The sequence below is a fragment of the Carassius gibelio genome, chromosome A13 (assembly GCF_023724105.1).
Source record: "Carassius gibelio isolate Cgi1373 ecotype wild population from Czech Republic chromosome A13, carGib1.2-hapl.c, whole genome shotgun sequence".
NCBI lineage: Eukaryota > Metazoa > Chordata > Actinopteri > Cypriniformes > Cyprinidae > Carassius > Carassius gibelio.
This window is the reverse complement of record NC_068383.1, coordinates 22,783,015-22,799,520: the sequence shown is the minus strand read 5'-3', so window position 1 is coordinate 22,799,520 and position 16,506 is coordinate 22,783,015. Positions and strand designations below refer to the sequence as shown.

The 16,506-nt window shown below is 39.0% G+C and overlaps 2 protein-coding genes across 5 annotated transcripts; one reads left to right on the top strand and one right to left on the bottom strand.

The window, feature by feature from the left end:
• Positions 1-4,076: 4,076 nt before the first annotated feature.
• Positions 4,077-11,635, bottom strand: LOC128026668 (nucleolar and coiled-body phosphoprotein 1-like). 4 transcript variants are annotated; one of them, XM_052613919.1, is made up of 15 exons: positions 11,458-11,634; positions 10,796-10,851; positions 10,522-10,679; positions 10,261-10,370; positions 10,070-10,175; positions 9,862-9,992; positions 9,501-9,618; positions 9,228-9,290; positions 8,240-8,308; positions 7,273-7,446; positions 6,895-7,242; positions 5,888-6,541; positions 5,581-5,681; positions 4,931-5,014; positions 4,077-4,828 (listed from the first exon to the last, which is right to left on the bottom strand). In XM_052613919.1, the coding sequence occupies exons 1-15, from the start codon at positions 11,566-11,568 to the stop codon at positions 4,670-4,672; spliced, it is 2,442 nt and encodes an 813-aa protein (XP_052469879.1). In that variant the 5' UTR covers positions 11,569-11,634; the 3' UTR covers positions 4,077-4,669. The 4 variants fall into 4 exon arrangements, with proteins under 4 accessions (XP_052469879.1, XP_052469877.1, XP_052469878.1 ...); XM_052613917.1 differs by having other exon boundaries at positions 6,895-7,446; XM_052613918.1 differs by having other exon boundaries at positions 6,895-7,446; positions 8,240-8,305.
• A 271-nt stretch (positions 11,636-11,906) lies between these two features.
• LOC128026681 (28S ribosomal protein S6, mitochondrial-like) lies at positions 11,907-13,380 on the top strand. Its single transcript, XM_052613935.1, has 2 exons — positions 11,907-12,988; positions 13,150-13,380. Exon 1 carries the CDS (start codon positions 12,586-12,588, stop codon positions 12,943-12,945), a length of 360 nt encoding a protein of 119 aa, XP_052469895.1. The 5' UTR covers positions 11,907-12,585; the 3' UTR covers positions 12,946-12,988; positions 13,150-13,380.
• The last annotated feature ends 3,126 nt before the right edge of the window (positions 13,381-16,506 follow it).

Below are 16,506 nucleotides of genomic sequence, written 5' to 3'. Positions count from 1 at the left end.
CAACTTGTGGCACCTCTCAGCTGTTATTCCACTCCATGATTCTTTAACAACATTCCACAATTCATTCACATTTCTTGGTTTTGCTTCAGAAACAGCATTTTTGATATCACCCCACAAGTTCTCAATTGGATTAAGGTCTGGAGATTGGGCTGGCCACTCCATAACATTAATTTTGTTGGTTTGTAACCAAGACTTTGCCCATTTACTAGTGTGTTTTGGGTCATTGTCTTGTTGAAACAACCATTTCAAGGGCATGTCCTCTTCAGCATAGGGCAACATGACCTCTTCAAGTATTTTAACATATGCAAACTGATCCATGATCCCTGGTATGCGATAAATAGGCCCAACACCATAGTAGGAGAAACATGCCCATATCATGATGCTTGCACCTCCATGCTTCACTGTCTTCACTGTGTACTGTGGCTTGAATTCAGAGTTTGGGGGTCGTCTCACAAACTGCCTGTGGCCCTTGGACCCAAAAAGAACAATTTTACTCTCATCAGTCCACAAAATGTTCCTCCATTTCTCTTTAGGCCAGTTGATGTGTTCTTTGGCAAATTGTAACCTCTTCTGCACATGCCTTTTTTTTAACAGAGGGACTTTGCGGGGGATTCTTGAAAATAGATTAGCTTCACACAGACGTCTTCTAACTGTCACAGTACTTACAGGTAACTCCAGACTGTCTTTGATCATCCTGGAGGTGATCATTGGCTGAGCCTTTGCCATTCTGGTTATTCTTCTATCCATTTTGATGGTTGTCTTCCGTTTTCTTCCACGTCTCTCTGGTTTTGCTCTCCATTTTAAGGCATTGGAGATCATTTTAGCTGAACAGCCTATCATTTTTTGCACCTCTTTATAGGTTTTCCCCTCTCTAATCAACTTTTTAATCAAAGTACGCTGTTCTTCTGAACAATGTCTTGAACGACCCATTTTCCTCAGCTTTCAAATGCATGTTCAACAAGTGTTGGCTTCATCCTTAAATAGGGGCCACCTGATTCACACCTGTTTCTTCACAAAATTGATGACCTCAGTGATTGAATGCCACACTGCTATTTTTTTGAACACACCCCTTTCAACTAATTCAACTAATTGCCCAATTGCACAGCCTTAAGAGCGTGCATATCATGAATGCTGGGTCTCATTTGTTTTCTGAGAATCTACTGAACCTACTGGTAACTTGTTTGCCACGTAGCAATAAAAAAATATACGAAAAACCTTGATTATTCTGGTTAGTCACATTGTACTGCTATTATTTTGAACAATACTGTACCTACTCAATATCTTCTTAGATATGGATTTCAATCCTTAGTGTTTGATTAGTTTTACTACAGTAAAATGTCTGTGTGAACACTTTGGACATGTATAGGCCCCTGACATCACAAGGTGAAGATTGCTTCGTTTGGTAAAGAATGGATGCTCCTTAAAGTATATCCATTGTTGTAGTCCCTCAGCACATGTGGTGTGTCGTTTTCATGCATCCTCAACACTGCAGTACTTTTTGAACAGATCAACAATGGGAACATGGGCAACATTTACAATCTTATGACATTAACATCCCTTAAAGTTTGCTACACCGGTTATTTCTTGGCCAGGGAGCATTTGAAAAAGAGACTATAATCTCAATATGATTTCCCCTGGTTAAATAAAGAAATAATAATATGTCCAAATGAATACAGTATTCTTTGAACATTTAGTCTTTTACTACAGGCCTCAGCAAAAATGCTGACCTTAAATGTATTACAAAACAGATTGGTGCACATCTCATTACAATGTTTTTGATGCTTTTACATAATTTATTTTGTACTTTCAAGTTAAGAGTGAAGAAAGAGTATTGTGTGAAAAGTAAAAGAAAGAAATGTGCACATATGAAATGGATGGCTTTGGGTTCAGTTGTTGAATGTGCATGTTTAGTAGGAAAAGTACATTGTGGTTGCCCATTGTAAAAATATCCTTAAAGGTACAAAATGCAATGTTTCTTTACATTAAGGTACAATTCTGTCCCATTAAAAAGGTATTGCCCCAGTGACAATGGTTTTCTTGGAGTAGAATATTAAGGGCATAACAGAAAAAAGTCAATAAAAGCATAATCTGGCAGATAAGAAAGCCTTTAGTACAGTCACAAAACTGCATGGGGACACGAAGGCTGAGGATCTAAATGCAGTAGTTTAGAGGGGGAAATCCACAACTGTAATCAAAACAGGCATAAAGGTCAAAAACAAGCAGTCCAAACAATGACAGAGTTCAGAGCTGAGTCAAACAGAGTGGTCCAGATAAAACAGACAGAATATGAAGAAAAAGGAAAACACGAGAGAACCAGGATGAAACACTCAGAACTGCAGCTGAGACACGCAAGTCTTTTCAAAGAGTGACTGAAAACAGGTAATGAGACACAGGTGAAAACAATCAGGCATGATGAGCCCATGCAATGGGTTATGGGAAATGCAGTCCAAATAGAGTGGTACGGTATGGGTCCTCTGTTGGATCTCCACAGTGGACCTGATGGCCACCACACCAGAGCTGATAGGACCAAAGCTCCCCACGGTGGAGCCAATGGAGCACTTAAGCAGAGCTGATGGTGCAGGGGACCACCAAGATAGCTCAGGCAGATGGAGCTACTAATTGAGAGCACAGAGAATAGAAACGGCCCTTGTGGCCATAACGTCATATTCAGAGAGTTCATGAACAACTTTCATGGTCTTTCCAGGTTGTGAAAGAGGATTAAAACAAAAAACTTTGTAGGTTACAGCTGTCAGAAATGAATAGGAAGTGTAGAGGCCAGTCCAATCTTCTTCTAGTCTCTTCCATAGTTTGGTGACTTTCTTAGTCTTAATTTTGTGACCAAGGATTTTCCAGAGATTTTCAGACGGGTTTAGATCAGGACTATCCATGTTCAGGTTTTGCAGTGTGTGAGGGAGCATTGCCTTGCATGAAATTGCAGGCTGATTGGGAGGAGCATGCAGGGAAGGTACTGCATGTTGCTTAAGGAGGTTCTGATAAACATTTGCATTCATGTAGCTGTAAAAGAGGCCCAACTTATGATGCCCGAAAACATCTCCCGAACCGTAACACTTCCTCCTCCACCTTTCACTGGCTTCTTTACGCAGTTGGGCTTCAGTCATTCCTCAGTTTGACACAAAACAAAATGCTTCCCATCAGACCCAAATAAAATGGAACTTGCTTTCATCACTAAAGTGAACTGTGGACCAGTTCTCCTCTCTTCACACAACATGCTCCTCAGCAAAGGTGAGCCTAGCTTTTTGAATCTCTCTGCTGATGAGAGGCTTGGTCATTGCAGAGTGTGCTTTGAGTTATAATTCTTTAAATCCCAACCCTGTTCACCACTGAACTGTTGAGCAATTCCAGCTGCAATGTTGAACCAATTCTCCATTGAGTGTCTCTGCATTATCCTGCCTTATGCATTTGACTTACATGGACGACCAGCCTTTTTGGGAGACTCGAATGAATTAGTGACATTTGAAACCTGCAATCTTCTAGAAATCACAAATTTGGAATAACCATTAATAACTTGGGGGTCTCTGTAATTGTTCTCTAATGTTGATCAGGTCTTTTTCAAATTTGTATGTTTTTATACTGTGCTTCAGAATTAAATTTATGAAATATGCTTAGAAATACTGTCCCTTTTACAACATACATTATTAGATAGATTTTTTTTTTGGTCAGTAAAAGAAGTGTAATCTGTCTCTTTACTGGCTGATCGCTGATATGACATTGTGATTGAGTAGTTAATGATACTTATCAGAGTTTCACAACTTAAAGTAGGCCTACATAAAACACTTCATTTCCAGATGGACTTAAAGAAAACACCGTTCAGGGAGTCAGATTGATTCAACACAGTACAGGCCCGTTAACTTTCATTAAATGGTCTTTAATCAGCCAGACCTTTCTAACTGGCATCTTATTTTAGGCTAAACCTGTAACCTGGTTATTTCCAACACTGTTATTCCTAACAAATTGATTATATATATATATATATATAAAATTGTCATTGGTAGACATTTTGGCGAACCTCACACCAAATTAAACAGGACACAGTTACGCTCTTCTGAGACAAACAGTTGAGTTTCAGTCAATGTTTTAATTACAGTACTGATCATAAAGGAGACCAAATTACAAATTCCTGCGTAACATATGAAACCATAAAATATTAAAACTAAACTATATAAACGTATGAGGACGATTCGTGTGTTATTGTAAGGGTGGTCTTCCAGTGTCTGTCAAACAGAAGAGTCATTAACTACACAACTTCTTCAAACAGGACAAAATCACCAGGCTCAAGATACACCGGCTCATAAAATGTTAACGCAACCATAAATGACATTTCATTGACAAGAAAATCATTGTAATTTCTATTAACAATTACCTGTTAGGACAACTGTATATAATTTGTCAAGCAAACTTTAAGAAACATTTTACAGTAAAGCCAAAACCATTTTTACAGAGAAGCTAATCGAAAGGCCTAAACGCAATGACGCGGCGCCACCATGTGGTGTCTAACTGCATGAAAGAGTGTAAATACACAACCCCAAATATTCCTGAGCCTTCAATCAATACCCAACAGAGAGCAGACGGCTCAAAACAGTGCCTTTCAGAGCTGATATTGTGGGAAAGAGGGATATGGAGAGTTCAGAGGTTCATTTAGTTTGTAATCTCAGTCGCTGTCAAACTTAATGGAGTTCACTGAGGTGGAGATCGCACCTCCTCTATAACTGCCACGCTTCTTCTTGGTCTTCTCATGCCGGAAAGATTTGCCCTTGGTAAATTTAAGCACATTGTTGGCTTTCTGGCCCCAGTCACCGTTGGCTCCCATCTGAAGTAAAGAACAGAAGAGTCAGACCTTTTGAAGCACTACACACGCATGTCTCTTCACAGTAAACGTTGGGCTGACATGGATTCAAGTTTACTGTCTTACCTTTGCATCAAAGGAATTGTTTGCCAGACGGGGATCCAGCTCAATTTCCTCGTCTCTTACTCTACGAAAAGGAGCATTGGTTTCCTTTAGAAGTCACACAGAGAAACAGAAAACGTATTTAAGAACAAATGCGTAAGCAAACAGTGTGGGTACATGTATTTCCAGTAAGAGGGGCACGGCTGATTGTAAATGTAATGTTTCTGGCTTCCAGTGTCATCTGCTTCCAGCTATTTCTAGCTGTACAAAACCGCTTGCTATTGCAAACTACGTTTTAATGCATTTTCCTAATTATTAACACACTGGGTTGTAGCAGCTACAATTATATAATCTTCTCATTAGTTCCCTACCATGGCTAATGAAGCGAAAGTTTTGCATATTCACAGAAAACAGCTAGCTTCTGCACTGAAAAATAAAGTGGACTTGCCAGTGTGGAGCTTCTTAATGTGGAAAGAGGACGTTTCAGTACGTGATGTCAAGCACCAGTGCCACTTGCATCAAAGCAAGAATCACTGGATCAATAAATACTAGGATACAGACTTCAGTGTTATGTGAATTAGATTCGCCCACCTCCAGATTCCCAATCTGACCCTTGGGTGTGTTTGAATATGCACTGTACGAGAGCCAACATCAACACAATCACGCTCGCTCACCTTCTGTTTGGTTCTGGGAAAAGTGTGAGGTGTGGAGGTGGTCATTTTGTTCTGGGGTGTTGTCGTCTCTTCCTCTTTGCCTTTTTTTTTGCTCTTTGTTCCTGTGTTCAAAGAGAAGAGAACCGGAAGAACAAAATGTGAGGGGTCTACAAAAGGGCATAAGAAGTGCCGAGTAGTGCTTTACTGTTGTTTTGAGGAGTCACAGGAGAAATCTGACAGGTTTGATCGAGTAAGTAATAAAAACTAGCCTGTGGACCAGTACCAAACAAAACACCTCGCTCTCAGACACGCGGAGTACTGTGAATACCGTTTGTTGTGACAGGAGTCTTGGTCGTCTCCTCTTCTTCAGATGAAGAGTCCTCAGCTTTGGTCTTCGCAGCAGGTGGGGTCTTCACAGCTGGGGTTTTAGGAGACTCCTCTTCATCAGAGCTGCTGTCACTGGAGGAGGAAGACTCTGCCGTCTTCTTAGCCGGCGTCTTCGCTGCTGAGGTGGGTGTTTTTGTAGTAGCAGTCTTTCCATTGGTGACGGCAGGCTTGGCGGGAGTCTTCTTAGCCTCGGTCTCAGAGTCTGAGCTGTCAGATGCAGAGCTACTGCTCTCGGCTTTCTTGGCGCTAGCTGGAGTCACGGCCGGCTTAGCTGCTGACGCTTTGGGGGTCACAGTAGTCTTCACTTTCTTCTCGTCTTCACTGGAGCTGTCCGAATCGCTGCTGCTGGTCTCCGCTGTGGTCTTACTGGCTGGAGCAGGTGGTTTGGAGGCAGAAGCAGGGCTCTTGGTAGCAGCAGCCGCTGCTGGTTTGGACACCGGTGTGGTGGTGGCCTTCTTCTGAGGTTTCTCATCATCTGAAGAGCTGTCCGAGTCCGAGCTGGATTCGACGGGTTTGACTGCAGGTTTAGGAGCGCTCAAAGGCTTGGACGTGGCTGCTGGTTTAACTGGGGCTTCATCTTCAGAGCTGTCTGAATCTGTGCGAGAGAAAACAGATCTAGGATTAATACAATCTTGATCAACAGCACTCAAATTATAACACTATTTCTCTAGATCTTTTAATCCACTGCCACATCATTTCAGACTTGTATGACTTTAGAATTTTTTCTAAATATTTCTAATTGTAAAATTACCAAAAAGGAAAGCTTAAGGCTTCAGAAAAATTGGTATAGCCTTGTTATTTTCCTTTGTATGGAAAAAGAGCATCATGAACATTTTTCAAAACATCTACTTTTGTGTTCCATTTTTGACAATCTTACATTTTAATGTAACAAGACAAATAAATGATGACAAAATGCAAAACTTTTTCATGGACGTGATGACAACAGACCTGAACTTGAGGAATCGTGTTTCTTAGCAGGGGTCGTCTTTGGGGGAGCAGCTTTAGCAGGAGCAGCCTTGGCTGGGGTTGGTTTTGGGGCCGGTTTGTCTTCCTCAGACTCGGAGCTCGATGATGACGATTCTTCTGCAGCAGGCTTGACTTTAGATGCTGTTTTCTTGGCTGGCGCAGGTTTAACTGGGACAGCTTTAGCTGCTGGTTTCTTGGCCTCCTCCTCATCGTCTGAGTCTTCAGAGCTAGAAGATGAAGCCTTGTCTGCAGCAGGGGAGACTTTAGCGGGTGTAGATTTAGCAGATGCTGCTTTAGCGGGTGTAGATTTAGCAGATGCTTCCTTAGCGGGTGTAGATTTAGCAGATGCTGCTTTAGCAGGTGTGCTTTTGACAGCAGGCTTTGCTGCTTCGTCCTCTGAGCTTGAAGATTCGGAGCTTGAAGAGTCCTTTTTCTGAGCAGGAGCGATCTTTGCAGGGGCTTTCTTAGCCAGGGCTGCTTTAACCACAGCAGTTTTAGCAGCTGGTTTCTTTGCTTCATCCTCTGAACTTGAATCTGAGAAAAAGAAAGCAGTTTATTAGCACTTTAAATTAACTGAAATATGAGTGTTTAGTACACTATTGTCATTCTGCATTACTGACATTATTTTTCTAATTAATGCTGTATAGTTGCTTTGCCTCCATCTGTATTGTTAAAGGGATAGTCCAACCCCAAAACTGAAATAGTCATTAATCACTTACCCCCACCCCCATGTCGTTCCCATAAACCCCATTAAAAAAAAAAAGCTTTGTTCGTCTTTGAAACACAATTTAAGATTTCGGATGAAAACCGGGAGGCTGGTGACTGTCCCATAGACTGCCAAGTAAATAACAGTGTCAAGGTCCAGAAAAGTATGAAAGACAATGTCAGAACAGTCCATCAGTGGTTCAACCGTAACGTTATGAAGCGACGAGAATACTGTTTGTGAGCGAAGAAAACTAAAATAACGACTTTATTCAACAATTCCTTTGTCAGCAGTCTCTTCTGTGTCTCTTCACATCGCTCATCTGTGTCAGCCGCGCCACAAGCATGCGCTGATTCTGTGGATTTGTACTTTTCTAGACCTTGACAGTGTATTTTACTTGGCAGTCTCCAGGTTTTCATCCAAAATATCTTAAATTGTGTTCCAAAGACGAATGAGCTTTTACGGGTTTGGAACGACATGGGGGTGAGTGATTGATGACAATTTTCTGTTGAGGTGGAGTATCCCTTTAAACAGCGTTATTTAAATATAGGTGACTTGACAAAAAAATAAATAAGGTCTCCAAAAACAGCTGTGTGTGGTGATGATCAGCAGAGAGGGCATTACCAGAGCTGTCCGAACTGGACGAGTCCTTCTGAGCAGCAGCTTTGGGAGTCACAGTCTTCCCTGGAGCTGCTGGGAGACACACAATAGGAAAACATTCAAGAAATTATATTTAGCTCTAAGAAAAAAAAGAAAATAAATTAGTTTATGATTATTAATTATTATGATTAATCATTATTATAATTATTATCTTTGATTATTAAACGTCGACCAATCCAATTAATATATATATATATATATACACATACATACATACATACATATATATATAATCTACACCTTATAATACACTGCCTTTGGGGAGTTAGTTTAATGGTTAGAGTTAAACTATTTTCATTCAAACCAGAAAATAAAAGTAGCATTACAGTAATGAGAATCACCAGTGATTATGAAAAATTAAGCATTTAACATTTAGACGAGGAATATAGCACTACTGCTTTATTAAAAAAAAAAAAAAAAAAAAAAAAAAAAAAAATCACAATTTTATAAATGTATCGCACGTAAAACTAATGTTAACATGCTTGTATAAAGCCATAAGAATTACTTAAATTCATAGACAGGATCTTACTAGAATAACAAAGCACAATGAATACTAACTGCAGAATTGATTATTGTAGATACATTCAGGACTTTTTCTGCAAAGCGTTCTCAATTAGAGAAAATTAACAAGAAGAAAAAAAAAAGACCCACAAGAGTTAATTACGGTGAAGAGCTAATTTAAAAGTTTAACATTTTTGTTCTTTATTTTAGTTTATTTTGGGACCAAACTTGCAAATAAACCTGAAAAAAAAAAAAAGTTTGTTGCTCTGCAGCCTGAAATGAAGACGGACAGAGTTTGTGTTTTCACCAGTTGCATTTACATCTAAGTGAAAGATATAACACCACTTCAGGAAAAAAAAATATCACCGAGTTGGAAAAAGGATTGATGGAAATGTGTAAATTAATAATTTTATTGCTACTATCATTATTATTATAATATCTATACTCTTACCAGGAGCTTTGACTGGAGCACGAGCCGTCAGTGTTCCTGGAGGCGGGACGGCATTGAATGGACCTGGAAATAGAGATGATCTTCAATTTCATGTTTGTCTCCACTTTTTCCTTATAAGACTTCCAACCATGTTCAGATGAGGCATGCTCACAACTTATACTAATGGTGATCAACGTCAGGATAACGTTCAAGATCACTGTACTGGATGTTTGAGCAAACCCCATTTCTTAATGCAACTTTAATGTGATTTATTTTTATAATTAGTAGTAATACCAGTCTTGGGTTTCTTAGCAGGAGGAGCATCTTCCTCATCTGAGGATGACTCCTCACTGCTGGACTCTGCAGGTTTAGCTGGAGCGGTCTTCAATAGGACTGGTTTTTTTACTGCGCTCTGTGATAAAGTAAACAAATACATTTATTTATTTTGCATTCTGAAAGAAATAAAAATAAGTCATAAGCTCCATTATAGTTAAAATCTTCAGAAATGTTTTAAATTGTTCAACAAAAAATCGATAAGACATCCTTTTTGCATATTAAAATGTAATTTAACCATTAAAACAGACAACCATAACAAAAACTGAAAAAGAATGAGAGAAAAAGCCCTGATTTCTGAAGCATGATTAAGTTAATGTACCTTCACTGGACCCTCGTCCTCTGATTCACTAGAGCTGTCCTCGCTGCTGCTGCTGTCCTGTTTCTTCTGAGCTGCAGACCCTGGAGTGGACGCCGGTTTCGGGGTCCCTGCCGCAGGCTTGGCCTTGGCTCCTGGAGACCCCAGATCACCGCTTTAAACAAGTCTTTGAGCAATCACAGCTGAAGCAGTACACAGACGTTCAGCTCACCTTTAGCTGGAGCTTTGGCCGGCTCCTCGTCCGAGTCCGACTCCTCGCTGCTGGAACTGGGGTCTTTCTTCCTGACGGGGGCTGCAGGTCTCACAGCGGCAGGCTTCTGCGCAACAAGTCAACAAGATCCAGCTTCAGGAAGAGGCATCCTAACACACACACACACACTTAAACAGCTGCAGCTTCCTGACCTTTGCTGCAGTTTTAGCCTGAGCTTCATCCTCCGAGTCGCTGGAGTCTTCAGAGCTGCTCCTCTTTTTAGCAGCTACAGCTGCTGGCTTCTTTGGAGCAGGAGCTTTCGCTGTTAAATGAATAACATGTAGTTAAATACTTAAATAATTCAAATAGAAAACAGTCATTTTAAACTGTAAAAATTCATTGCAATTTTACTGATTTTATTGTATTTTTAAGCAAGTAAATGCAAGCTCGGTGCACAAGAAACAGCTCTGTACCTTGTCCTTTGACTTTCTTGGCAGGTGCAGCTTCTTCTTCACTGCTGGAGTCCTCACTACTTGAGCTCTCAGCAGCTTTCTTGGCTTTCTTTGCTGACGGGCCGTTGACCGCCGAAGGGCCGCTGGGGACTGCTTTACGCTTTTTGGTTTCTGGGGACCTTGAGCACGCAAATAATGGAAAATACAAGCCAACATTTGAAGTGACAAGTATTACCAAACCAAGAGTGACCTAAAGTTGTCACAGAAACAATTCTGAGATACCGCGTGTACATACTTCACCCAAAAATTGAAGATGTCCAAGAGATTGTCCTCATTTTGGTCTTGAGGTTTCTAATGAGATGAAATGGATACAATTGTAAATTAATATAATACAAGCTTTAGAATACTAAAACGTACATAAGTATAATAAGTGCAACTACAACCTATAAAAGTACAATTAGTAGTAAAAACCCCAACTTTGTTTTCTTAGAGACACATTGAATCAAGACTTCTGTGGCTAAAGCTAGATAACAACTGTGTGAATCATTTATGTAGGTTAAATGTTTTTTTTTGATTAGCCTTGGCCTCAAGTTCTCCCTTTCCACTTTTTTGTTTGTCATCTGTTATATGATTTTATAATTCTTAATGTAAAGACAACAGACACGACTAAACCTGTTGAAAAAGTCCTATCTTTAAAGAATCATGATGATTTTTTTTTTTTAAGTCAAGCACAGGTTAAATATGTAAGAAAAGCTAAGCTGTAATGACACCGGTCAAATGATACAAAAACCGTCAGAAGTTAAACGCATTTTAAACACATCTTTAGCGCGGCTCATAAACACGTGTTTCACTCAAGCTGCGTGTTAATTCTCACGCGCGTGCGTTAGTACAGACACAACACATGACAGAACCGCGCGCGCACGAGGGGCTCTAAGAAACACGCACAAAGACTCTTACCACTTTAGCCTGCTTTAAAAACTCTTTTGCGGCTTTGGCGAACTTGTTTTCCACGAGAAACGAGTACACATGCTGGTAGAGATCGCTGGGCACCGTACTGTCTTGCGCCATCTTCGTTGCTCTCGTGCGGAGGAGGTGCGCGATTGGCTTTTTCTCCGTCACATGGAGAAGCTGACAATGTCGCACAATAAGTGCGTCACACTACTTACACGATCGCGTTACGGTGCGTGTATCCTTTGGTCATTTGATTTATCTACTTAGAAAAATTAGTATCACCATATCTTATTCCATATTTTATTCATATGTAGATCTAATAGGCCAAAGTAAAATTTTAAATGCCGCTTTATTGGTTATGGATAAAGTTATTTATTCTGTTTTTGTCAATAGCATGCAGCAGCCATGAAATATATACGGTATATACATAAATATAGTCGTGAAAAAAAAAAAAAAAGGATCTCACACCCAGGAAGGAAAATTCTGATAGCTTTTAAGTTAAATCAACAATATCTTTATAACAGTATAAATATCAGGTTCCTTATCTCCCATGTATTTCTTAAAATAATATTTAAATACTTATTTTTATGAACAATGCTCTGTGGTAAATTATACCACACACTGCAATACAATGATGATTAAAAAACTGAACAGGCTTCCTAAAAACCCTGATATTTAACATAATGTGATCATTTAGAATGGATATCAAATATTGTTAACTATAAGGATTATAAAAGTTATATACATTTCAGTTTTGATATTTTTAAGTGTCAACATATAACCTTTATTTATTTTTTTATGCTTTGTAATGTTTTACTTTTTAATAATTTCTGCAAAGCAACAATATTTCATTATGAACGTATCCCATATCTTGTAACAACATATAGTATGTTTGTTTTGCACGTGCAATAACGCAAGAGGTCAAGGTTTTATGTAGAAATTCACATTAAAATCGATTGAAAGGCCATCGTGAGGTATGAAGTCAAACCCTCCCGTGCTGAAGGTGGAGCACTACATCAACCTCCACGCGTTTCTCCGCAGGATCTCCTTGAAGAAGACACACATGCACCTCCGAGAGCCGGTTATTTTTGCTAAATAAACTCCGTGGCTCCTCCGTCCAGACAGCATCAGGAGATGCCTCGGTACGAGCTGTGTGTGATCCTGAAGGCGATGCAGAGGCCGGAGACTGCGGCGGTGCTGCGGCGCACGGTGGAGACGCTGCTCGCGCGCGGCGCAGTGGTCCGGAGTCTGGAGAGCCTCGGCGAGCGCAGGCTGCCCTACAAGATCTCCAAACACGACTCTCGACACACGCACGGAGGATACTTCTCCGTCGACTTCCACGCCTCGCCGAGGATCGTCAGCGAGCTGCTGGATCACCTCGAGCGGGACATTGACGTGCTGCGCCCGACAGTCCTAAAGAAAGACCCCGAGCGTCCCCAGGCGCAGTGCTGCGGAGCACAGGCGGCCAAACCAAAGACTGCCACCTCCAGATAAACGAGAGCATCCCTGGCAGAGGACTAGCATTGCTTAATTTCAGGTGCTGCTTTGATATGCAATGAATGAAATATGCGCTGAGGTGTTCAAATGCTTTTTAGTTCTCAGTCCACATATTTTGTATTATTATTTTTTATTTTTTTGCTTTTAATAAGATGGTACTGTAGTTGTGTCATAAGTAACTTCTTGTCTTTTTTCCCCCAGGACTGTGAAGATGTGCTCATCTGCTGGATTATGTGAATGGACTTTTGAAACAAGACGTCAGCATCCTTTTTATAGTTCATGCATTTATGTCAGCTAATTATGTAATGTGTGTTTCCACAAATAACATATGACCTCTTTGCAGGATCAGCAGTTTTGGAGTATTTAATTTTAATATGACAAATGCTACTTTGATAATTACGTGCTCATAAATAAATAAAATATAAACATTAAGTTGTTTATCTCAGTCTATGAAAGTTATACTGTTCCACAAAAGAAATTTGGAAATAAAAAATACATTGAAATCAGGTAAGATGAGGAGTTCAATGATTGCAAGATTTAAACTTTTCCTTTTAGAGAACCTCAAAGAAACAGTCACCAGAGAAAATATAAAGCACATCAGTTTACACATAAAAAGTGATTAATCAATTCAAAGCCAAATTGAATAAGAAGTAAAAAGTACAATGTTTTTTTTTTTCCTCAGTCTCTTATCATTTTTTCAATCTTATTTCTTGTACAGTGATTTTATTCATAATCTTATAGAAATGTTGGCCTTGACTAATGGCATTATGGGGGGACGGGTCTAAGATGTTTTTTGTTTGTTTGTTTTTTAAAATGTCTTGTCTAATAAGCATTCATTATTTTAAGAAGTGTCAAAAAAAAAAAAAGAAAAGAGGAAATCCATATACAAATGTCATACAATTAGATTTTAATGGTCAGGTTACATTTGGCAAGATATATATAGAATGCAGCCTTGTGACCACTTTATAGTTTATTATTATAATTATTTGGGCAAGCTGTACCTAGTCAAAATAATTTTAGATAAACGAAACATAAATATATTATTATGGAAAAAAGTTAAACTCTGCAGTAGAATTATTGTTGTTGAAACTGATATAATTAAGTAAACCACATGCAAACCAGTTCTGTTATTAAAATATTCATTTCCCTTATTCAAGTAATGCAGAACAGACCTCATAATAATGCTTCTGTACTTGGGAACAAAGAAACAGCAGAACACACACACACACACACACACAATTATTGTTGTTATTATTATTATGGTATATAAGTCATTGTAATTGAAGCCCCCTCTTCTCCTCTTGTATTTAGTATAAGTGAAATGTAAGTGCATTAGTTATGAGACTGTTTTGATCCTACAAACCATAAATCAACGTTCATGCAAAGTAAAGAGGCCAGATGTACAGCGAGTTCAGGTTTATTGCACAGAGCTTTCCAATAACCCTTTATATCTACACTTTGTTTCCTACTTTATGCTTTTATTTAGGTGGTTTCTGCTTTGATTTTGACACTTTATATGGTCTCATATCAAGTGTCAAAGCAGAAGTGAAACCCTGGTGTGCCTTGGGTGCTTTTGTGTTAAGAGTTTAGGCCTTTAGGTCTGTTTTAAAGTTTAGCTACCAGTTCTGTTAATAAAATATTAATTTCCCTTATTCAAGTAATGCTAAACAATCCTCATAATAATTCCTTTGTATGGTAACTAAGTAGTTCTATCCATATATAATCGTATCTAGATGGTACTCGAAGAGTGCATGTCCAAAAAACATTATTAACACATGCATTGAACTTTTGTGACAATAGCAGAGCCAGTTATGATGCCATATAGACTAGTTGTCAACATGAATTTGGCACTAGAAATCCTAGACATTTCAGCTAAGTTAAGCATTTAAAAAAACAATGTATAAAGAACAAAGCAATTCATGAAATTGGTTATGTTGATTTATTAACCCAAAAATCTATAGAAAATAGGATTATAAATAAATATTAGTTGGAGGAGCAAATTTCACCAAAATTATTCTAATTTAGGCTTTTGAATCAGAAAAAAAAAACATTTGTATTTTATGTACAAGTGCATCTCAATAAATCAGAATGTTGTGTACAAGTTCATTTATTTCGTTAATTCAACTCAAATTATTAAACTTAGGTATTAAATAAAATCAGTGCACACAGACTGAAGTAGTTTAAGTCTATGGTTCTTTTAATTAAGATGATTCTGGCTCACATTTAACACAATTTCAACAAATTAGAAAATGGTGACGTGCTAATCAGCTAATCAACTAAAAATGGTCTCTCAGTTTGGTTCGCTAGGCTACACAATCATGGGGAAGACTGCTGATCTGACAGTTGTCCAGAAGACAATCATTGAAACCCTTCACAAGGAGGGTTAGCCACAAACATTCATTGCCAAAGAAGCTGGCTGTTCACAGAGTGCTGTATCCAAGCATGTTAACAGAAAGTTGAGTGGAAGGAAAAAGTGTAGAAGAAAAAGATGAACAACCAACCGAGAGAACTGCAGCCTTATGAGGATTGTCAAGCAAAATCAATTCAAGAATTTGAGTGAACTTCACAAGGAATGGACTGAGGCTGGAGTCAAGGCATACAGACGTGTCAAAGAATTTGGCTACAGTTGTCATATTCCTCTTGTTAAGCCACTCCTGAACCACAGACAATGTCAGAGGCGTCTGGGCTAAAGAGAAGAAGAACTGGACTGTTGTCATTGGTCCAAAGTCTCATCTTTTCAGATGAGAGCAAGTTTTGTATTTCATTTGGAAACCAAGGTCCTAGAGTCTGGAGGAAGGGTGGAGAAGCTCATAGCCCAAGTTGCCTAAAGTCCAGTGTTAAATTAAGTTGAAACCAAAGTCATTGCACTTGTTTACCAAGAATTTTTGGAGCACTTCATGCTTCCTTCTGCTGACAAGCATTTTAAAGATGCTGATTTCATTTTCCAGCAGGATGACACCGTCCCACACTGCCAAAAGCACCAAAAGTTGGTTAAATGAACATGGTGTTGGTGTGCTTGACGGGCCAGCAGAATCACCAGACCTGAACCCCAGAGAGAATCTATGGAGTATTGTCAAGAGGAAAATGAGAAACAAGAGACCAAACAATGCAGATGAGCTGAATGCCACCGTCAAAGAAACCAACAATTCACTAAATTTAGTTTTATTATTATTATTATTATTATTGGTCTTATGAAGTATTCAAATTTATAGAGATGCACCTGTATGCAGTGTTGGGGAGTAACTACATGTAACAGCGTTACGTTATTTACTCACAAAATAAATGTAACTGTAATCAGTTACAGTTACTAAGAAAAAATGTGTAATTAAATTGCAGTTATATGAAAATGTTAAGGATTACAAAGGGGATTACATTTTAATATTTACACACATCCACATACAGATTTAATTGATTTATTTCCCAAACTGCACTGACTATATAGAGGCCCTATAATTTCCGTGATGTGGAAAATAAAGTCTAGTTCGTAGGATCCAGTGTTGGGAAGGTTACGTTGGAGGTGTAATAGGTTACAGATTACAAGTTACCCTATATAAAAAT

Excerpts from the sequence above, each read along its gene's own strand:
- LOC128026668 (XM_052613917.1), bottom strand. The coding sequence starts at position 11,568 with ATGGCGCAAGACAGTACGGTGCCCAGCGATCTCTACCAGCATGTGTAC. Across the intron at positions 6,542-6,894 it reads ACACGATTCCTCAAGTTCAG|ATTCAGACAGCTCTGAAGAT; the intron begins GTCTGTTGTCAT and ends TCTCTCGCACAG. Across the intron at positions 5,015-5,580 it reads TTCCCAGAACCAAACAGAAG|GAAACCAATGCTCCTTTTCG; the intron begins GTGAGCGAGCGT and ends TGACTTCTAAAG.
- LOC128026681 (XM_052613935.1), top strand. The coding sequence starts at position 12,586 with ATGCCTCGGTACGAGCTGTGTGTGATCCTGAAGGCGATGCAGAGGCCG.